General features: G+C 43.5%; 1 protein-coding gene across 1 annotated transcript; it reads right to left on the reverse strand.

Annotated features, from left to right (window-relative positions):
* rint1 (RAD50 interactor 1) lies at positions 1-24,032 on the reverse strand. Its single transcript, XM_026147010.2, has 15 exons — positions 23,585-24,032; positions 19,444-19,569; positions 13,707-13,822; positions 12,409-12,582; positions 11,978-12,118; positions 11,027-11,195; positions 9,601-9,711; positions 8,986-9,211; positions 7,702-7,839; positions 5,811-5,905; positions 5,191-5,295; positions 3,354-3,574; positions 1,868-2,048; positions 868-986; positions 1-398 (listed from the first exon to the last, which is right to left on the reverse strand). The coding sequence occupies exons 1-15, from the start codon at positions 23,804-23,806 to the stop codon at positions 188-190; spliced, it is 2,355 nt and encodes a 784-aa protein (XP_026002795.2). The 5' UTR covers positions 23,807-24,032; the 3' UTR covers positions 1-187.
* Between the last annotated feature and the right edge of the window lie 364 nt (positions 24,033-24,396).

Consider the following 24,396-nt stretch of genomic DNA (forward strand, 5'->3'; position numbering starts at 1 on the left):
TGTTTTACACAACTTGGGTTTATTTATACAGTTGTTGTGTACTTGGGTCATCTCATGTCATAGCCATTAAATACCCCATGAAAGAACAGATGAAACGAATAATGACAAACTTACTGAACATCATGTGACCAACTCTGAAAGCTACGAGGAACATAAATGCTAATGACCAAAAGAAAGAGTAAACTGATCAGGAGGGAAACCACGAGGTTCTCAGAGAGAGGAGAATCAACACGTCACACGGCGCCAAACAGAAAACACCGAGCTCGTTCAGCGCCGACTCGGGTGGAGGATCTCCCGTACCTGCACAGTCTCTGGTCATGTCAGACTCTTTTATGAGAGACCTCAGCAGAATAGCAGAGCCCACATTAAGGCACAAGATGATACATGCCTCCTTTACACTGCAGAAAGAGAGCAGATGGACAAAATATATCATTTCAAATATGAGTTGACATGCGCTCTTACGTCACAGCAGTGTTTCTTAAGCATGAAGGCTTCATGACATGGACGTCTTATCTGTGTCTGTGGGGGGCAGCGGCCCAAGCAGAGGTGCCCAGATCCCCCCACACCAGCTATGTTTGTCTACAGTCATTACTGGTTCCTGCTGTTGTGTTTGTTCTCTGTATTTTTGCAACAAATCTGGGATAAAGACGTCTTGATCTGTTATATAATCTTGCATATATGTAATGTGATTTTGAACAGTTGTAAACTTCTGTATGACGCAGACATCGTGACTGATAACTCAGTATCGGTTACGATGGCGTCCATTTGCCGTAGCATTTGTTTCCTGTACTCTGTGGTACCCAGGGCTTCTTGTTCCCCTACCCCGCGCACACACAAACGCACACGCACGCACAGACACACACTTACTGCTTAAAGAAGTTCTCTGGTTTTTTGCAGTAGTGACCAAAGAGAGGAAACAGATTCCGGGTCATGTCAAACTGAAGCTGAGCTGCTCCACCATCACTGAAGTTGTTACAGAGGATCACCTGCCAGAGGAATAAAGTTATACACTGAGACACGTTTGTGCTGGAAGCTCAGCACTACAAAACTGACAGAACATCAAGTGTATTTACTGTGAAGTCAAACTGAAAGGTTACATTTAGTTTGGTTTCAAAAATATTTTTGTTTGTTGTTTTTATTTAGGAGCAAATGTCTGGACAGGGAACAACTTAAAGTATTCTACAGTCTTTTACAGTGTAACTCCGCATCGTTCAGAGACGTCACTAAACACATTTTTTTTCTCTTTAAATTTTTAACTGGCAAATTTTCAGAGATCTTTAAATGTGTTGGTCCCAAAAACAGACCAGAGCCAAGAAAGGGTGAGCATTTAATATTTCATTGTTTTTGAAATATTCATGTTCAATGTGGGAAAAAATGGCCTGAAAGTGGCTCAAAAGAACATCTTTCAAACATATATAAAAAATATTTTGACATATGAAACAAAAAATTCACAGCAGGGAAAAATGTCAACATTCAACCGATATATTCAACACGCGGCGTCATGGCAGCGATAGCTCAGTAGGTAGACTGGTCACCTCATGATCAGAAGGTCGGGGGTTCGAATCCACCGAACAGCTACCCTGAGGTGCCACTGAGCGAGGTCCCTGCACACTGCTCCTGGGCGCCTGCTTAGTGACTGCCCACTGCTTCACTGAGTGAACGGGTCCCACGGGGATCAATAAAGTAAACATTATTCTTATTAAATAAACCAATGCAAAGAGCAGCCTGCAGCGTTTGGTGGGAACCTTCAGCAGTTTTGACTTTTCCATCACACTTCCACACTGAGCAGACGTTTATTGTTTGCACGCTCTGACACAAATCAAGGACAATAACAGTGAGGTGGGTTTAGTGAGCACTGACTGCTTACGTCTTGGTAGAGAAAGTTGTCGAGTCTTTCCGCCAGGCCCTGCCAGGCCAGGTGAAACAGAGAAAAGCCAAGCACCTGATGAAGGTTCAACAGTCTGTCCCTAACGCACAGCATCATGGGACATGCTGTACTGGACAGGGACATGGTGGACTGGTCTTGTTGTGACGGCAGGGACAACCACCTAAGTGAAGAACAGAGTAACAGCTAAAAACTTAATGAAACTCTGTAATGTGGGACTTTGTTATATTTCTTAGTGGCAGAAAAAATATTAAAAGGACTCAAGAAACGATAATAAATAAAAATAATGATCAAAACAACAGATTGAATGTAATTTTATAAAAATAAGAAATATGATGTCACTTTATTTTGATGATGTATCTGAATAATAGAAATAATGTGAAGTTTTTATTAGTGTTGTCCTGCAAAGCCCCACAGTGTAAATACAGCCAACGCTGGCACAGGCCCGCGAGCATTTCAGGCTTTTAACTTTATACAACAACAGTAACTATTATTATTTTTCCTTCTGTCAGACACAAACATGTGTTATCTGTAGTTATTTACGAGCTCTTGTAAAGGTGGGGGGGGAATATAACCTGGCCAGGTAAATATGCTGCAGTGCTGGATGACACCACAAGGTGGCGCCTCCTTATTTTGCAACATTGTAGTGAGTCTCACCTGTTTCACTGTCAGATTTCGCGTGGTTCACCTGGTATTTCTGTTTTCTTGCTGACACATTCAGATCAAACTGACGTTATTGTTATTTTGACCTAAAAATATTAGAAAAATAACCAGATGCTTACTCTTACTACTTATTACTTCCAGGCTGGACGACTGTAATTCATTATTATCAGGAAGTCCTAAAAACTCCCTGAAAAGCCTTCAGCTGATCCAAAATGCTGCAGCAAGAGTGCTGACAGGGACTAGAAAGAGAGAGCAGATTTCTCCTGTATTGGCTCCCTGTTAACACAGTACCATAACACAGCAACAGAGCACTTCACTCTCAGATTGCTGGTCTACTTCCAGGATATTTAAAAGTAGTATGAGAGGCAGCGCCTTCAGCTGTCAGGCTCGTCACCTTCAGTGATACTACGATATAAATTTTAAGCTTCATCGTACTGTTGTAGATCTACGTAGCAAGTTTCATTTGTTAAAAGCATTACAACTGATGTATGGAATTATATTAAATGACTTTTGACTGTTTGGAAGCAGAAGGACGAAGCGTCCTGCAGTTACTGTGAAACAACATAAGCCCTCGTTTAATGTATACATTTACGATTTGGAAAGCAAACAGTAATTGTTTGACACAAACTGTCGCTGGATTACTTTAATGCACAAAAATAAATCTTTAAACCAGGTTGTGGTTGTGAAGCCTCTGGACTGCTGTCCCGTTAGTCTAAAGCTACACAGATGTCTGAAAGCTAAAACTTGATTTAAATTGTGTAAAACAATACAAAGAATTAGCCTGTCGTCAACAGGTAATTCTCACCTTTCTTGGCAATATGGTTTGGCTTTTTCTTTTATTTCTCTCATGAGAAAATCCAGCAGTCTTCCCAGCATATCTCCTTTTAAACGATCCAGCAACGCTAAGAGACCGTCAAACAGAGAGCCCTCGAGAGAAGCCAGACGACCCATCTCCATGATGCCCAGGCCTCCGGGTACAGCTTCTTCACCGAGTGAGACCGCTGTCTGCTGCAACTGTAGGAAAAACTGAAGAAAGGAAAAGAACCAGAATTATAAAATCTTAAATATCACTCATTGGCTCAGCTGCAACAGGTCAATGCAGCACGATCTTCTAAAGATTTACTTTTTGGGCATCCCTGCATGAATGGAGGGATTTGTGTGTCCCAGTGATCACGGGACTATGTTGTCTGGAGAAATTTGCCTCTGGTAGGGTCTCCCATGGCAGATGGCCCCCACACCCAGGACCAAAAAGCAATTCACAGAACCCTCAAGTAGCAGAACAGTCCAGTGCACCCTACAGGAATGGGGTACCTGGGTCCTACCCTGGAGCCAAGCCCAGGACAGTCTCCAGGGCGAGGGCCACCTTGACCAATGTGTCCCGGCCAGGCTCAGTCCTAAACAGCTGGGTCTGACGTGGCCACAGCTTTGCGCTGCACCCAGAGAGACCTGGAGAATAAGATCAGTGACGATACACGTGTCCTCAGTTTGGGAGGCTGAGCGCAGGCTGACCATACACCTTTTGGTACCATGGAGGCTGTGAAACGCTCCATCTTACCTGAGAAGGTTAGTCCCACCGACATGAGTGTGGCACATCGGTGCAGATGAAGCTGAAACCATCTAATGCTTGATCGCTGGGTGTTCGGTGAGCCCCAAAATCTCAGTCAGCAATCTCCAGGCCAGAGTGACCCTTGATGGTGAAAGGGCTTATCCCAGTAACGCCTCGGCTCCTTCATGCATGCCAGGACAGCGGACATGGGGAGGGGTGAGTTTCCCCGCCGATGGCGATGCCAGGCCGCGACACCTGGGCAGGAGGAATGGCATCCTCCTCATTTTCATCTACAAGGATATCCATGTTAACACCCTTCTCTTCATCTTCTCCATGCTTCTCCCCAAAGTTGAAGAGCTGGTTGAAGAGAGGAAGTTGATCCTCTGGGGGGACATGGTCCTCGGGGGGCTTTGCTGCAGTGACGCGAAGGAAGGGATCGGCTTTGGGGTCACAGCCACTTGCAAATGCTGCTCCCAGATTCTGCTGGGCATTACGTGGGAGTGTTTGCAGGAGTCGGGGTCTGCTTGCAATGCCTGTGCGTGCTTGAAGCCCATTTAGGCAACGCAGAAGGGATGGGGGTCATAGCTGAGATGGTTAGTCTGCACGCAGCTGGGCAAGGGCGAAACACGACACCCTTAACCTTACCCCACTGGGGTTCATCTGAGAGGATCCAGCGGCTGTATGTACTAAACCTTCGCTTTGGCAGCTAGCAATAGCCACAAACACAAAACCAGAGGCTACTTGACGAGCTCGTTTTGTAACACGCAGATAGCAGTAACACAACACCCACTATTACAACAATATATCAGCTCGACGAATCACAGCATAACAGATGTTCTTGAGAACCAGAAAAACAAGTTCTACCTTGACGGCAGCATCATTGAACAGATTAAGTTGAACAGACTGAGGAGCTCATGGAAAAGAAAGCGAGGATGGCTGGTTTGGGGCCTGGGGCTCTTATAAGGGGGTCAAGGGGACCCTGTGTCCTGGAAGTGATTGGTCCATCTTGGACAGACAAGCTGGTAGTGACGCTTCCATGATTGGTCACTGCTGCTTCTAGTGAGATACGGAGGAAGGTTTGAAAGAGAACACCCACCACATCGTTTCCCCAGTCTCCCAGTATGGTGGAAATGTAGTTGACAGCATTGAGGATGGCACAATAACGGACACCCAGTGGGCAGCGAGACTCCTCCTTCATCACCTAGAAGGGAAACGAACAGAAAAACATTTAAAAACTGACTGGAACTTAAAACTGTTTCTGAAATAGCCATAAAACCTTTCCCAGACTGATGAGGAGAGACAATACTACTGTGACCATAACACACCTAAATGCTCCAGACCGGGACTGCTTCTGCATTTAGGCTTAGATAATAAGATCAACAAAGAGGTAAACATTGTGTTTTTTAATGCCCGTACGTTTTGCCCATCTGGTGCTTAAAGGGGTTAACAAAGACTATGAAACGTGTGCACATGAGTGGGTGCTCAGAGCTGTGGTCACCTGGATGCAACTAAACTGGACTGCACTAAGGAAGAACGTGCCTGATAGCCCAGCAGTGGATGGACATCACACTTCATCCACTATGACTGTGAGTGATTACTGTCTCTGGGTAAAAAGAGGATTTTGTTCACTGATTTGGAGCAGATGATGGAGAGCTAACCTAATTCCCTGATCTGTCATCTCATTTTGTCAGCTGTTGTTTTGAATCTGAATGTTACCTGAGTGAGTCGTATACGAAAGTCATCCACGAGTTCTTTCTGCAGCTCCAAAAATTTCAGTTGTGCAGAAGGACAAGGTAAGGTCCGGTACCGCTCTAAGTATGGAGGGACGACAGAAATAAAATTATTCAAAAAATGTTTATATGCAGTAACAGGAAATAAGATATTTTATAAACTATTTTGTATCCCTTCCAAACACAGCTCGTATCGTTATTTTTTGATTCCTTCTTCACCCGATGAAGTTGATTTACCAGTATAATCGTTTGCACCAGTATCACTGGTAAGAGTTTGATGCTACAACCATGCTTGACTCTTTATAAGTAGGCCGCACTTTCTATTACAGCTCTGTAATAAAGTGGTAATAGTACGGTAACAGGGGAAAGTTAATACTATGCAAATAAATTAATAACCGCATAATAGCGCCAAATCACAACAACAGTCGCCTCAGGGCGCTTTATGTTGTACAGTAGATCGTACAATAATAGATTCAGGAAAACCCAACAATCATATGACCCCCTATGATCAGCACTTTGGCGACAGTGGGAAGGAAAAACTCCCTTTAACAGGAAGAAACCTCCGACAGAACCAGGCTCAGGGAGGGGCGGGGCCTGATCATTCTGGATTTAACAGGAAGCCAAAACAGGAGAAATCTGCTCTCTCTTTCTAGTCCCTGTCAGGACTCTTGCTGCAGCATTTTGGATCAGCTGAAGGCTTTTCAGGGAGTTTTTAGGACTTCCTGATAATAATGAATTACAGTCGTCCAGCCTGAAGTAATAAATGCATGAACTAGTTTTTCAGCGTCACTCTGAGACAGGATATTTCTAACTTTAGAGATGTTGCACAAATGGAAGAAAGCAGTCTTACATATGTGTTTAATATGTGCACTGAAGGACATGTCCTGGTCAAAAATGACTCCAAGGTTCCTCACAGTGTTACTGGAGGCCAAGGTAATGCCATCCAGAGTAAGAATCTGCTTAGATACCATATTTCTAAGATTTTCAGGGCCGAGTACAATAACCTCAGTTTGATCTGAATTAAGAAGCAGAAAGTTAGCGGCCATCCAGGTCTTTATGTCTTTAAGACATTCCTGCAGTTTAACTCATTGGTGTGTGTTATCTGGCTTCATGGACAGATAGAGCTGGGTGTCATCTGCATAGCAGTGTAAATGTATGCTATGTCTTCTAATGATGCTGCCTAAGGGAAGCATGTATAATGTAAACAGAATTGGTCCTAGCACTGAACCCTGTGGAACTCCATAATTAACCTCAGTGTGTGAAGAGGACTCTCCATTTACATGCACAAACTGGAGTCTATTAGATAGATATGATACAAACCACTGCAGCTCGCAGGCTGTTTGTATTTATGCTTATTACAAAGAACCTATTAGTGGTAATAACTTACCTGTAAATGCGACCTGTAAGTGTACTGAGATTGAAATCCTCACATTTACTTCTCTAAACAAACAAACATAGTTCTTCCAGGTGCTACTGAAGCTCCTGTTTGTTAAATGAATGTTCAGTTTCCAGCATGTCGTTTCTTCAGACTTCAACCATCCAATCAAATAACTGAGACCAAACGAGTCAACAGCAGAAAAAGTTGTTTGGTGTTGGCACAGAAGATTTGGCAAGTTTCTCATGGGTGCGACAAACATACTCTGCTACTCAACCCACAAATGCATTTTCACTACATCATGGCACCATTTAAAGAAAGATAAAACAGGCTTTCCAACGGCACAGAATTTATTTCCATAAAGCAGTTTACAACAAAGATCATTTCCTTACCTCACCTCTTGCTCTTTGGTGAAATGGTGTTATACATAAGTTAGAATATTATTAAACATAACAAAACAGCTCAAGCTAACCTAAAGCAGACAACGATACTCAAATCTTACCAGTAATAACCTGCAGCAGAGTCATGAAAGTCTCCGCACAGTCTGGAGCCTTCAGATCATCCATATCACTGATGTCCTTATACTGAGAGCTCCAGGCTCTTTCAGCCGAGAGCATGGCATCCATCTTTTCCACTGCCACTGTATGTACAGAGAAACATTTGTGTCAGTTACTGATCAAACTTGGAGACGATGAGATTGCAATGCAGGCTATCGTATGAAATGAAATCTTACGAGCAACAGTAACAGCGAAGAACAGCCACATGTAGTTTAAAGAAACAATCTGTCACATTATTCAGGATGATCTGGAAGGACTGCAGGGCCTTTATGCTACAATATAAGGTACTGTAAGGCAACGTTTGTGAGGCTATATGTGCGATCAGATCTTTACATGTGTGTCAGTCTCAGGGTCCACGGATTAGCCGCACTGCTGTCACTGAGTTCTGACCATTGAATAAAATATTTTGTGCAGCTGCTGACACACAGCTGATTCTGTATTTTAGGCAGTACCACACCATCTGACTTCAACAAAGTGGTCCAGGACGTCCTGTTGACTAAATGCGCTCCTGAGTGTTTTTGCTGTTATAATGACATTTAGTCTAAGGCCGTGTTAAAGAATAACCAGGCACGTCACTGCAACGGATGCTAGGACTTAATGCAAATCCTCCAAAAGAGTGAATCGACTTCTCTGGAGTGGATCATGCAGCATTGCTAAGTCTTTGCTGTAACATTAACAGTAATTTTGAGAAACCGTTTAATAACCTAGTGTCACTGGGAGACAGTGAGAGTCTACTACTGTTAGAAACTTCACCCTGCATGACCGTCATTACGCCGTCGATGAGCAGCATTAATGTTTCATCAATCTCAGTAAGATCTCAGCAATATTAGACCGTGTCCTTCATGTTTGACTGTAATTCACTGCAGTTTGGGTTTTTACAGCTGCAAACCAAACACGTGGTCCAAACTGCTTCAGGATGAAGACTTAACAGCATCACAGTAAGATTTGTTTCGCATATTGACCAAAGAGTTCACGGTGTCAAAGAGGTGAATGATGCAAGAACGTCACCTCCTCTGTGACTGACTCATTTATATGGTGTGCGACACGTATACTCGGGGTTAGCAAAGCAGTCACTTTCCACTGATTGGAGTGATGTAGCAGGTGGAGCTCATTCAAACAAAATCTGAGTTTAGCTCATTTAATATTGAAATAACAGCATAACAAATGAGACCAAGAAAAACGTGGTCTCATTTGGAGCAGCAAAGACCAAATCGTCCTTAAAAACTCACTCTTCTTTTCCATAGTGAGCCACTTCTGTAGGACTGCATCCTCGAGAAGGAGGTGAAGCACACCAGGCAGCTCTGCTGGGTAGGAATGGTTGCTTCTCAGCTCCTTCTCAAATTGCAGCACCTCCTCCACCAAGTGACAGAAGAGCACATCATCATACAGCAGCTTAGAAGCATCACTGGTCACTTTCTCTTGGACTAGAGACAACAGGCCTCGACACAGCTCCACCTACACGAACACAAAGGTACTGCTCAGTTTCAGGAAACAACGAGTTTGCATGAGGCTTCCCTGTAAGCTGCTCAGCAGAGGGTGGGAAAACATTGTAGTGCTCTTGTACAATAATAAGTTGTAATAAATATTAAATCTGCCTCTGAGGTTTGACGTCAGTCTTCTCTGTGGCGTCGCTGAAATAGAAACTGCCCAAACTGCCCTGAGCTCCAATCAAATGTTTACTGTGTTACAGTTTAATGAGCCGTGTTTGAATCTTATAAGCATCGATTATTTCAGTTAGCTGAAACAGTTCTTACTTCAAATATCCTCCTACAGTCCACCTATAGTCACTTTTATGCCCACACTTTAGGAATGAGTGAATTATAGCATAGTAACAGAAAGCATACCTTGGCACTTAGAGTTACCCCTCCTCGGTCCAAGATCGGCTGGATCGTTTCCTCCATGAAGGTGGAGTTGTTTCCCATCCACATGAGAACCTGTGTGAGGTACCATTCTGGCTGAAAATACACAAAGAAGTTTATTTTGGATTGTGATGACAGTCACAAAGCTAGTCTCTCTGATACAGCTTGTTCTTGTAGAAAACACAGGACTAAATAACAGCCTGGATTAAAGTAATTTCACAGGGTAAGTTTATGCAGCCATGACAGAGGGCTCAAGTATTCCTGTTCCAAACAGCACCCAGTTTCTCAGCAGGAGGATGCAACTGCAAAAATACTCTACAGATGACCTGCTAACAATGACGACTGTGACCACAGGAGCAGACAGTCTGAACCATGACAGAAGCACAGACTGCTACTCAGAATCTAACAAACATCCTCTGAATGCTTCCAAGTAAAGAAAAACATGCACAACAACAACTGAACCCACTGGTGAGGACGAGGGGATGCCCTGGAGCTGATCATCATCATCAGCACATGACCCACAGCAGCGTAATTACACGTGTTACCAAACAACACATAACCTTCGCATACGTACATACGATTACTGACATCGCCTCTCAGAGCGACGGCTCAGCTCTGAATACTCCGTGTTAATCCTTTTCAGAATCAGGATACTTTATCAATCCCTAAGGAAACTATGTAGGAGCGAAATTTTCAGCCTCTTCTTGAATCTTTTCGTAAGCTATGGATTCGAGGCCCCATCGCCCCCCAGCATCAATAACACGCTGCTTATTGCAGAAGTTATGACACTTCACTCGCTGATGAGCACCCGGCCTCGGAGCCAGGGAGCGCTCGATCGATCAAGGCCGCATTAGGAGGAATTTACTGTGCAGCAGACAGAGCGCACTCGCTGTATGCTCCACGCCTGCCTGCAGCGTGTTGTCAAGTGGACGCAGTCTGTGAGCAACTCTAAAGCTTGTGCTGCCGTGAAAGAGAACAAAGTTACAAAGCGTTAAACTGAAAGCGAGAGTTAAAAATAATGAAAAGTGTGCACCGCACCCCCATCTGTGCTTTTGGTGAGGTGCTGTCCACGTGCTCGCCAAGGTTCAGAGGATGGTTTGGATCTATTAATCATCCAGAAATCAAACAGCGGTTCCTTCAGTAACTCATATGTACGCTTATCAACAACTAGGATTTCAATATAAAGCCACAGAAACATGACTTCCCTGTAACATTGATCATGACAGCTAATGCGATCCCACATTAAACTGACAGAACAGCAACCCTGTGATCCGGGACTGCGGCAGCGTGGCATCACGGCGCACATCAAACACTTTGTTCCCTCTTGTGTTAACCAGCGTCCAGACTTTGACATGTTGCTGCCAAACGTTTCAGTGGTCAAAGCTGTTTTCAGTGACCTCTGAACTCTCACCTTACTGACAGAGTTGGTCTGCCGGTTCCCATAGAAGTGGTATTTGAACCTCTTGTTGAGAGGCAACAACATGATCTGGATGGGCAGACAGAGGGGAGCAGGTTTGGACATCTGAGGAGAGGACAGAGCTTCACTGGAGTCCAAAGTCCTCTGAGACAGCAGATCATCACTGTCAGACAGTTAAAGAGCAACGTGTGCGCAGGGAACATGTGTTATTATAAAGACGGCTCTGCACGCGTGTGGTGGAACAAACATTCCTGTTCATGTCTCCACGTCTCCACGTGGAGACGGAAAACCATGTTTAAACTTTTAAACAGTGTCCCCAAAACAAGGTCGTCTGAAATTAAAAGGTCTCTTTGGTTACACCAAAATATAAGCATGGGAATGTATATAATGTTAAGAACTTAGTGTGTGAGTGTGCGTGTGCACCCATTTACATCAGGTAAATGAAATAATAGTTAAATTATTTAAATTAAGTCAATTTTAACCTCAAATGAAAACATGTCCGATTACATTTTTCTTTAACAAAAATGAAGCCAAAATGCACAAAAAACCACATAAAAACATGCAAAGTAACAGCCAGGTGTTCGTGATCAGGCCACGTGGTCAGAGGGCCCGGTGGCGCCAGTGTCCGGCAGCCTCGCCTCTGTCAGTGCGCCCCAGGGTGGCTGTGGCTATGTAGCTGCCATCACCAGTGTGTGGATGTGTGTGTGACTGGATATGGTGTAAAGTGCTTCGGGGTCCTCAGGGACTGAGTAAAGTGCTATACGAATACATTTACCATTAAATTTATTAAGCCTGCCCACCTGTAGAAACGCAGAGCATTCAGTTTTTTATTAACAAAACTCCATGAATATGGAGGCTGAAGGGACATTTCCCAACAATTTAAAGTCACAAATGAGAAACATGGCAGACAGTTTCCAGTCATCCTAGGAGTATTTACAAGGATACGAGGTCTGCAGGGCGAGGAGCTGCCCGACCAGCAGCTCCAGCTGCCCTTCAGTCTCCTGACAGCTGGGCGTCGGTGTCAGTGACTGAGTGGGAGGAGAGATGATCGGCCAGTGAAGCTGAGTCAGCAGCTTCTCAAAATCACTGTGAAAGAAGAAAATGGATTTGGGTCACATGTCAGGGGACATCTTTGCTTATTAACAGCTAGCTCGTTTTAAAGAATCATCAGCAAATTTACAAACGAGCTGATGATGGAGCGTGTGTCGGATTCATGAATGTGTTTCTGAACTGAAGCAGCCTGGAAACTCCCATCAGGGAGAGGCAGCAGCAGCAGCTTCATATGTTCTGAAATATGTGGTTCTGGTTATTATTTATTATTAACCTGTCACCATGTCTTTAGTCTAATAAGGCACAGCAGCTTTGAGGGCTCCCACCTGGTCAGACGGTCCTTCATGATTTTGTGCCAGAAGCTAAGAGTTGCTTGGAGGAAGTTCTGGAGATGAGAACATCTAGACTGGTTTAGTCCATAATCCAGAGCCGCCATGCTATCCACTGCCCTTATGGCTTCCCAGGCACTGCTGGTCATCAGACACTGCTGAACTGTAGCACTGGAACACAAGACTGCACGTCACTGCTTTCATTACACCACAGCAGGCACCAACAGGAAGACCACAGGCCATGAACGAGACTCAGAGAGGTGGGCTGCCGAGTTACAGAAAAACATAAGCTATGATGTGCAAATCTCACCCTGGGTCGCCTCAATCAAATGACCATTTCGTTACCAGGCCTCTGGAGAACTTCAAGACATGTTGAGTCATTTAGCCGTTTAAATCAGCTGTGTTGGATCAAGGACACATCTGAAACCTGCAGGACACCGGCCCTGGAGGCCTTGGACACCGCTGCCCTGTACCATCAGAGTCTAGATGCATGCTCAATCATCCAGGTAAGTAAATGCCAAAGGTTCTGCTCATCTGGACGTTTTCATTGGGAGAAACGTTTCGTCACGTCTCGAGTCTCAGCTGACTGAAGACGTCTGAAAACATCCAGATGAACAGACTCAACCTTTGGGATTTCTCATCAGTGGCTTGATAAGAGAGTGCTGATAACCAGCCACATGGCCCGTCTCCTCTTCAGTTCAAAGGATGGGGCATCTGTGTTTTGGGGAAAGGATTTCAATTTGTCTGACCTTCACAACAGTTTGCTTCGGTCTGTTTTCCACGAGCTCTGGCACAGAGAACGGCACACTGTGCCCCCAACATGCAGGACTGACTTTTGACCCTGCACACAGACACTGCAGATTCTCAGAACCTTTCGATGACATTGTCGTCTGTAGATGATCTAATGATCCAACAGTCTCTGCAGTATTAGGTTGTGTTGATGCAGTTCTGAGACACGCTGCCTTCCTTAGATAATCTTTTTACATCCTGTCACGTTACAGACCTGCTGCCACTTAATAACATTCAAACTCGTTTCAGTGCCGCTCACTTTTCCCTGTTTTTGTTGCCCCAGTACCAACTTTAGAGGTTTGCTGCCATCAAATTTAAAATCAGCAGAACTTGGCTCCTTTCCTTCCTTATTTAAACATCTAATAGATCTTCTGCTGTGAATAAAATACAGATTTATGGGACTTACAAATCATTGCACTCTGTTTTTATGCACACAGCATCTGGACTTTAAAAGACGGCATAAAGCTTTGTGTTTTTAAATTGCTCATAAACAGTGAGGGTGTTACCTGAGCTCCTCTATGTGTTGAAGGCATCTTAGGTATTTCATGTGTCTCTCTATAAAGTCAACCTGGTTACACGTTTGTTCGAGTTTATCCATCCAAGGCTGGGCATCCTGTAGGTGCTGCAAAAAAGAGAAACAGACATTGAAGACGTCCAGTATTTCAGTCTGAAACCGTTTGATAGCAACAATGCTGGACAGCAGCAGAGAAGCGTACAAAGATATTAGGGTTTCTATGCTGTACAGATCGGTCACATTTCACACACACACACTTTATTTGTCTGTATTTGTCCTGTAAGCTCGGCTCCTGTACCAGAGGAGGATCTGCCACAGCATCGTATCTGTTCCTAGAACGGCCTTCTTCTGGCCACACATCTCAGATGTCAGTTTGGAGGTTAATGTATCGGCAACATCGGCACGGCAAGATGATGGGTGGTGTTCAAGGGAATCTCCTCTCAGATCTGGACCAGGGCATCCCTGAGCTGGACTGAGGTGAAACGCGTGGTGTCGGATAAAGTCATGAATCCATATCCGTGATGGTTCTTTTTCTCGCTCCTGGTCTTTCGCGGGTTTCTGCTGCCTAAAGTATTCACATGAGCACATGATAGATAATAGATAAAGATAATCTCCCAGAGGTGTTCTACTGGATTTAGGTCAGGTGAGGATGGGGTGGGATCAACTCCTTCATCCTCCAGGAACTGCCGGCATACTTTCGCCACCAGGCCAGGCATCGTTGTGCACCAGGACCCGCTGCACCTGCGTGGGGTCTGACTGCGGCTCCACAGATATCATCCTCTCACCTGGTGTTCTGCTCCAATCAGATCTGTTCTCCCGGTCTGGGGTAAAAAGGCTGACTGTGAATGGATTATTATTTATTATTAACCTTTATTTAACCAGGAAAAGTCCCATTGAGATTAAAAACCTCTTTTTCAAGGGAGTCCTGGCCAAGAGGCGACAACATGTTGAAATTACAAAGTTACATACATATTATAAATAACAATTACATTTTAAAAACATTTTTCTCTGGCTCTCTCAAGCTGGACTTAAAAGCATTTAATGAAATAAGATCTGCTATCTTCCAGTCTTTTTGCATCATGTTCCATGTAAAAGAGGCAGCATAAGTAAAAGCCCTCTTTCCCAGTTCAGTTCTGACAAATGGAACAAAAAAAGATCGCTTGAACGCAGGCTATAAGAAACAGTACTCCTCCGTGTGAGCAGATCGCAAATGTAGGTGGGCATTTGTCCAAGCAGGGCCTTGTAAATAAAGATGCACCAGTGAACAAATCTCCTGGAGGACAACGAAGGCCATCCCACTCGAGCGTACAGATCACAACAATGGGTCAAAGCCCTACAGTTTGTAATAAACAGTAAAGAGGCATGATAAACTGAGTCGATCATATGAAGACACTGGGCGGAAGCATTCATGTACAGCAGATCACCATCATCTAAAACAGATAAAAATGTGGCATTTACAAGACGCTTTTTTGTCTCAAAAGAAAAGCAAAATTTGTTTCGAAAGAAAAATCCTAATTTTAGTTTGAGTTTTTTCACAAGATTGTCTATGTGAGGTTTAAAGGTCAGAGAATCATCAATTAAAAAGCCAAGATATTTATACGTATGCACCACTTCTATGAGGTTTCCCTCAAGAGTGGACACCAAGGGGACAGTTTGAGGAAATCTCTTCATGTTTGAGAACAACATTAGCTTTGTCTTTTCAGCATTGAGAACCAATTTCAGCTCCAGAAGTGTGTGCTGAACCACGTCAAAAGCTTTCTGCAAAGATTCTATTGCCTTTTCAAAGTTTGAGCCAAAGGAATAAATAACTGTGTCATCAGCATAAAAATGCATAACTAGCATTGAACACATTGTCCCAAATCATTTATATACATGATGAACAGCAGAGGTCCTAAAATTGAACCCTGTGGCACCCCAGTGTGAATATTCAAAAGTTCTGAGCACAGATTTTCACATTTAATGCATTGAGTCCTGTCACTCAAATAGTTAGTGAACCAGGAGACAGCATGTCTAGACAGCCCCAAAGAAAGAAGCCTATGCTTTAAAATGGCGTGATCCACAGTGTCGAAAGCTTTTGACAGGTCGATAAAGAGAGAAGCACAGTGCTGTTTTTTATCCAGAGCAACAAGTATGTCATTTATCACTTTTGTGGCAGCCGTAACAGCACGACGCTGTTTTCTGAACCCAGATTGCAGTTTTGAGAGAACTTCATTAGAGTACAAGAACTCTTTTAATTGCTCACTGACGAGAGACTCAAGGACTTTTGCCAAGACACACAAGTTTGATATTGGCCTGTAATTAGTCAGAATGGCTGGGTCGCCTCCTTTTAATATTGACGTAACAAAAGCAGACTTCCAAACAAGTGGAATTTCTTTATTTTGGATTGAAAGATTAAAAAGGATCGTAAGAGGTTGTGCAATGTAATCAGCTGCTATTTTCAGAAAATAGGGCTCTATTAAGTCTGGCCCTGGGGGTTTCCTGTGATCTAAGGCTTTAAGAGCTTTATGCACTTCCTGGACAGAAAAAGGAGAAAAACCAAAAAGCTCCCCAAAATATGTTTGGGGTTCTGTTCAGGGAGTCATGGGGGCTGCTCCAACAGAGTTAAATAAAAAAAACCAGTGGCTACGAAGTGCTTGTTAAAGCTATTTAAGACCTCAGTTCTGTCATAAACTGGGACAGGATCTTTTAAAATGAATTTTGGAAGAGCCTGTGATATTTTATTTATAGATAAGGACTTAATTACTTTCCAAAATTTCTGAGGGTTATTGAGGTTTTCTGTAGTAACAGATAAATAATATTCTGACTTAGCCTTCTTGATAAGTGTCGTGCATTTGTTTCTTAATTTCCTGAAATCTAACCAGTCAGTCAGGGAATCGTTTTTCCTAGCTTTTGCCCATGCCACGTTGGGCTGATGGATGGACTCTGATAATTCCTATGAAAACCAAGGGTTCTCCCGTCCCTTGACCCTAAATTTTCTGGCAGGTGCATGCTTATTTAAAATCTTCATAAAAATTTCTTTAAAATAAGCCCAAGCCACATGGATGTCTGGTATCAGACTCAAATTTTCCCAGTTTACCATGGACAAGTCATAATGAAACGCTTGCTCACTAAATATTTTAAAATTTCTTTTACAGATGATACGCGGTTTACATTTAGGGATTTTAGTGTTCCTACTGGTAGCAACTACACAATGATCGCTTAAATCATTACAGAACACGCCTAGAGACAGGAACTTATGAGGGACATTTGTTAGAATTAGGTCAAAGTAGATTTGTCAGGACTCTTTATATTTGGCCTTGTAGGTAGGTTGACCAACTGGCTAAGATTAACAGAGTCACAGAAGGATATTGTTCTACTTTAGCTACAACACTGCAAATAAAAACATTACTTATTAATATCTCAAGCTATATGCTGTATACTGCTGTAAGTGGGCATTAATGCATCAAATATACTGCTGCAAAACAACTAAGTTAACAGGAACAAAAGAAAAAGCACGACCCAGGCTTCACCGGCAGAACACTGCCTGAAGTCATGCTTCCTCCGGTGACTCATTTCCGTCCCATAGTGCAGTAGATGGCCCCCTTTTGACTTCAGGACTGCCGTAAATGTCACAGATTCAACAAGGTGGTGGAAGCGTTCGTCACAATGATGCTGACATTTCAATATGGCCCAAACAGATTTCCAAGCTGAACATCCATGACGCGCACGGATGTCGTGTTCAAGAAGCCGGTGCGCTGAGGATCGGCATGTAATGTCGCTAAAAGCAGCCATGAAGAGGTTCCACTTTGGTCACAAAGGGGCCGGCGTGGTCACAGCAACACTCAGGTGGACTGTGGCATTTCAACAAAGTATGTTTGGTACTAAGAAGCCCAAAGGTCGTCACACCAGCTTCAGTCTGGTGTTTGCAGGTCGATCTATGACTGATTGGGTTTTACTGTGCATTTTATTATCCAGTTATGCTTTTACTGTACTGGCAGTGTAACTGGGATCATTGGGAAGTGAAGCCCAAACACTACTGGCACTAATGCAGCCCCAAACAATGACAGAGGCCTCACTGAGTTGTATACATGGCTGTATACGCACTGTTGTCCCTCATCCACACTAATCACGACAATCTGAAGCAAAAAGCTCGAACTGGGATTCATCAAAGACACGCTGACACTGATGTTCAGCTCGTGTCACACATCACACTTTCTCCTACTTTCCTTCCTTAAAAATGTCTTTTTGTTTTTCTTTTCAGTTTTATTTCAACATTATCACAACATCGCCTTAGGGTACTTTATATATTTTAAGGTAATGACCCTACAATATTCAACACCCAGTGCATCATGGGAATCCCCGGCAGCCTACGTCTATTGCAGCATAACTAAGGGAGGATTCAGGGTCACCTGGTCCAGCCCTAACTATATGCTTTAGCAAAAAGGAAAGTTTGAAGCCTAATCTTGAAAGTAGAGATAGTGTCTGTCTCCTGAATCCAAACTGGAAGCTGGTTCCACAGAAGAGGGGCCTGAAAACTGAAGGCTCTGCCTCCCATTCTACTTTTAAATACTCTAGGAACAACAAGTAGGCCTGCAGAGCGAGAGCGAAGTGCTCTAATAGGCTGATATGGTGCTACAAATATCAGCATACTTTATTAATCCCTAAGGAAATTATGTGGGTACAGTAACAGAAACAGACTATTTAACAATACAATATGTGACAGATTTACAAATTTAAGAAATAGCACAATAAATACAAATCCCTCAATAATAAACATCACTACTGCAGACGATCTCAGTTGATGCTAGCAGTCGTTAACGAGGACCTGCTTGCTCACCGGAGAGCTGCTTAGCTGACCTAAGCTTCCATCACTGATTACACAACCCCACACAGCATGCTGTGGACTTGGCTGTGAAGAACTCACTCACAGCCACTGAAACACCAACAGATGGGACCGAGAGGATCCTCACTGGTCAGTATCATCGAGCACTGCTAACCTTTTCAGCGTCTATGCACCCACCAACGATTCTCCTGTTTGGGACACTCGAAAACCAAGGTCAGGGAGGTCCCTTATTCACGAGCTGCTGTTTGCAGACGATGCAGCATTCATGTCTGCAGCAGTTAGTCAGCCCTTTGTCTGAGGCCTGCAACAAGTTTACCTTAACCTTTAGCCCGAAAAAGAGAAGCATCATGATCCAGGATGCTGACTCCGGTCCATCCTGAGGTGGTAGACACCTTCACCTACCTTCCATCATCTCTAACTCCCTCTCTCTGGAGATACAAGTGATAGCAAAAACTGCAGCTGTCATGGCTGAACACGCGTGGTATCAAGCTTACATATTTGGCACACTCCTCTATGGCACTGAATCCTGGTCCGAGTAAGCCAGCCAGGACAGAAGGCTGAACAACTTCAGCCTCTGATATCTTAGACGTATTGTGGTAAACACCAACGTACTGCAGAGAGTCAGTACTCCAAGTCTGGGTGCACTGCTCAGTCAGAGTCAACTCAGATGGCTGGGCCATGTGCGACGCATGAACCCGGGTCACATCCCCAAGGACACGGGGTATGGCGAGGTGTGCGAGGGCTCACGCTGTCGGAGGACCAAAACTCCACTTCCACGTTTGGAAACGTGACATGAAGCTGACAGACATCAACCAAAACACCTGGGAAAGCTCAAGAGGCTCGGAGCGCTACCATCAAGGAGGGAGACAAGACAAGAGTACTTTGGCGTCCTTAGTGATGTCACTACCTTGTGCAGGATGTTGAAGGTAAGTTGTTCCCTCTGCAGCAGCGCCTCCAGAGAACACCTGGCGTCCTCGACAGCAGACAGAGCTGCTGAAACTTTAGGAGGCACCAAACTGGACACAGTCAGGACCTGAAAGGCAAAACAGAACTGCTTACATTTCATACTGAAGATTTCAGAGCGTCATGATTGTGTGAACTTTCTACAAACAATAAATTCTATAACTGTGTGTAAATGTGCAAGTTACACGAGTGAGTAACAGAAAGACGAGAGCAGCAGAAGGGGATGACAGCAGGCCTATGGACAACTAAATGTACCGTAAGGGTGTTGTTTGTATTTTAAACGATAAAAACTGGCTGCTTTGTGCACCAGTGACATCATCACACGGCCACAACCATTTATGCTCGCCATCACAAAAAGCATCACCACTCAGAGAGCAGCGCCACATCAACACCGACAGACGAAGAGGAAAAACTGAAAACCCCAAACGTTACATCTCAGACTTTACAGGCCACAGTTAGCATTTCCATCCATACGAGGGCGTTCATGAACAGTTTTTTAATTTCCATTATAAATAACTATAACGACATGTGTAATGGCATTTCAGTGGTGCAGCGTCCCCGTTTAAGAAAATCATAATTAAATTTATAACATCTATTAAATACAAATTTGTTTGTTAACTAGTTAGTTAGTTTATTTGCTTGTTTTAATCAATTTTAAATCATGCTTTTTATTTGTTCTTGTTTCTAATGTCTCTGTAAAGCACTTTGAATCACCTTGTTGTTGAATTGTGCTATACAAATAAACTTGCCTTGCCTTACAAATAACTATAATAGTAGATATAAATAGAAATAATATGAAAAGCCTATGGGAAATACTGAACAGTGTTATAAAACGTGGGGCTGGACAAAAGAACTACAAGTATTTCATTTGTAACGACCATGAAGAATATGGACGCTGTGACAAACAGTCTCAATGAACTCTTTGTAACTGCTGCACCAAATTCAGCAGAAACAGGCGCTGATCCTGGGAGAGCACAGGACAAACCGGATACACCGATAGACAGAAATCCATATTCTATGTTCCTCACAGCCATCGGTGAAAATGACGTTTTTGAAACTGTCAAAAATGTAAAAATCAGAAATCTTTGGATTGTAATGAGATTGATATGATCGTGGTTAAAAGAGTCATTGAGGCTGTTATAAAACCGTTTACATACATCTGTAATTTATCATTTCAAACTGGTCGATTTCCAGACAGAATGAAAATAGCAAAAGTTAGTCTATACAAATCTGGCAACAAACACCATTTCACAAACTACAGGCCGGTCTCTTCACCACCTCAATTCTCAAAAGTTCTTGAAAAACTGTTTAAAAACAGACTGGAGAAATTTACACATAAACTACTCACTGAGAGTCAGTACGGGTTCAGATCAAGCAGATCAACATCATCGGCACTATTAGATTCAATAGAATACATCAGAAATATGTGTCTGGGTTATTCAGAGACTTGACAAAGGCATTTGACTCCATAGATCCTGATATATTAATAAGAAACCTGGAACGTTATGGTGTCAGAGGGGTCGCTCTAGATTGGGCCCGGAGTTATTTAGGTGACAGGAAGCAGTTTGTGAAATTAAATGCTCCTTATGTGCACATTGCTTGTGGTGTACCCCAAGGGTCAGTTTGGGCCCAAAATTCTTCAACTTACACATTAACGACATCTGTAAAGTGTCCAAAGTATTAAAAATGGTTCTCTTTGCTGATGATACAAACATCTTCTGCTCTGGTGATGATCTGCAGAACTTATTGGAGGACATGACTAATGAAATAAGTAAAGTAAAATAAATTTCTGGGGGTAAAAAAATCTTAACTGAGAGCTCACGTAAGATATATTCATTCCAAAGTATCACGAAGCATTGCAACACTAAACAAGGCAAAGCAGGTATTAGACAGAACATGCCTTCATGTTCTACTGTTCACTGGTTTCACCTTACTTAAGCTACTGTGTAGAGGTCTGGGGCCACAACTGTAAAACTACATTACATTCACTTTGTACTCTTCAAAAAACGCAGTTTGAATCATCCACGCTGCAGGTTACAGGTTACTGCAGTCTGAAATATTGAAATGTGCCGATCTAGTGAAATTCCAAACAGCACAAATTCTATTCAAAGGCATCAAGACCAGGAAGTTCCTGACCATGCATGGAGGGTTTCACCCCGAGGCTGTATGCTAAGCACAAGGAAGGAGGCCGGGAACTGGTGAGTGTCAGCACCACAGGATGAGACATCAAACCAGTGCAGGTGGTGGGAGACAGAAGGACTCTGGCCAAAACATCTCTGATGGACAGAGTCTCCCAGCCCATGCATGCTGAGCTGCAGAGCTCCTTCAGTGACAGACTGCTGCATCCTCGATGCATGACGGAGCGTTTCTGCAGGTCCTTCCTCCCTGCAGCTGTCACACTGTACAATCAGAACTGCTCCCAACAAACACAGGTTTACATCAATGCTGTAACTTGCACTATTTCATCATCCGATTCACACTATAAGCTGAGTTTGCCTCTTATCTGAAATACATTTTATCTGTAAATAAAGTGTATTTCATTTTATTTAATGGTAATAACTGTACAGTACTCTGTTTTTGGTAACTACTGTCCTTGATGTAAATATATATATTTTTTAAATTGTGTATGTTTCTGTTCTGTGCGCTGTTTGATGTACGTGTGTTTTTTTCTTGTTGCTGTTACAACCACATTTCTGCTTGTGGCACAATTAAAGGATTATTCTATTCTAAACATCCACGAGTACATCGTGGAGAGGCCACAACCCGCCGTGACCGTCCGTTACAAAAGCAGAGCTAAACCTGGCATCAACAAATGTACAACAAAAGACCTGCATGATGTACAAAACTGTTATTTCTTTGGAAAACTACAGCTCATGTCCCATTATGATCCACTGCTGTAAGAACTCATAATAATAATAAAGATGATTTTAGGTAGTGCCAGAAAGCACAGACACAGTGTATGTTAGGCTGTCTGAAACAGTGATGTGCTCCTGGTGACTTATTTTCACTGCTGATTAAATGGAGTCAGTAACTTAGTAACAACTAACCAGTTTCTGTCTGGTAAGATGAGACGTGAGCTCAGGTTAAATGAATAAAACAAAAACGTGTTTCTAGTGTCCAAAACAACAACAACTGTTCCTGTAATCACCATTAAAACCTTTACTGGGAAGAAGTTGGTGTGAATCCTTCAAACCACCGCATTAACAAACTCCAACATGAAGAAAAACAAAGTTTTTAGTGATATTTAGAGATTTCTGAGGAGAAAATGAAGCTGCCCGCCGGTGTGTTCAAAGCCACCAGACAACAGGGGTTTAATCCAACAAGTCATTCAAGTCTGTTTTGACAACACTGAGACTGGAAAGCTGGGAGAAAAGAGCCGGAATAGACTCAACACAATCAAAACACTGACTTCTGGCAGTGGCTCATACCAGCGCCCCCCACTGGCTGCCTGGAGGAGTACAGTTTGATTTAAAGCTATAACTGAGCTCAAAACAAGGTTTATACAATCAGTCTTTCTACCATAAATCTAATTTAACTATTAATAAGTGCATAAACTTCACAACAACGCACAAACGTGTTTCTCGAGGACACAGAAATGTGTAAAAATACAGTGTTATAGACGTTTGTTTGTTTACGTCTTACATTTTTAGTGTAAAAATGGAGATATATAGAAACATGCACCGTCATACTGTTCCCACGCCAGTGTCCACGCAACTGCACCACTACTAATCTCATATGTGGGCTTGTGCACGTTTTTACTGAGCTGTGATTAGGACACAGACGCTGGCAGCCCACAGCTCATTCTGTGGGCTGTGAGGTCATTGTGCAAATGTCCTGTTTATAAAGCTGCAGTCAGCTGAGACTGAAGACGCCACCTGGATGATGACGAAACGTTTCTCCCACGGAAACGTCCAGATGGACACAATCAGCCTTTTGGGAGCAATTACAGGGTTGGTTTGTTTGTCTTTAACTGGGAGACTCGGTTGCCACATTTCCCACCTGTCCCGGTGTTAGTGACACAGCGAGCAGGACCGCATCTCACGCATTCTTCGCTGTGTTTCTGTATATATGATGCTTTCGTTCACCTGCTCCTTCAGCGTGTTGTTCTGCTCGGTCAGATGTTCCATCAGCTCACCGACGGTCTTCGGGCACATCAGCTCGGTGTCTCTGTCCTCCAGGAAACCCGCCACGAAGTCCTCCGCAGATAAAGCTTCGCGGTGTGGCGCTGCCGTATGAGCAGGCTGTGAGGAACATGTTGTTATTTCACTCTCTGCTCGCGCTGGCGTTCCTGTTACGGCCGCCGCCATCTTTCCTCTCGAATGCAACGACCGCCTTCCTCGGAGGCGCTCGTGAATTGTATTTGGGTTCCCCGCGGGAAGAGGTCACGCGTGTAGCGGTCACGCGTAGTTACACACATGCCAGGCTTTCATATTAAATTTTCCTTTATAGATTGTCTCACATAAAGGGACGTTACCACGCGTGTCTTGCTCTCTTGTAAACTGTAGCCACTGCTGCCGTATGGCCCGTGTTTGTTTCACTAACACGAGGAGTACGCTGGAGGAGAAAACAAGCCCACATTTGCCTGAAAACGCCTACGTCACAGATGGCGCCGTCCGCTACACGTCAGCACATTCATTCATGGTACCGGGTCCAGTACAGCTGATTGTAGTATCGATACCAAGTCAATGCAGGACCGATACCAATACTATTGATCTACAGACATACCTTATGTAGGGGAGCACGTGACATGACTCATCACAGGTGTGCAGATTCCGAGCACACCTTAATGACCACTAAATCACTGTGATTCTACAATAATAAATAACAATGAAAACACACCTTTCGTGTCTGTTTCCAACACACAGCTCAGGCTGTTTACACGTGCTGTTGGCTATAA

The sequence above is a fragment of the Astatotilapia calliptera genome, chromosome 17 (assembly GCF_964374335.1).
Source record: "Astatotilapia calliptera chromosome 17, fAstCal68.1, whole genome shotgun sequence".
NCBI classification, from domain to species: domain Eukaryota; kingdom Metazoa; phylum Chordata; class Actinopteri; order Cichliformes; family Cichlidae; genus Astatotilapia; species Astatotilapia calliptera.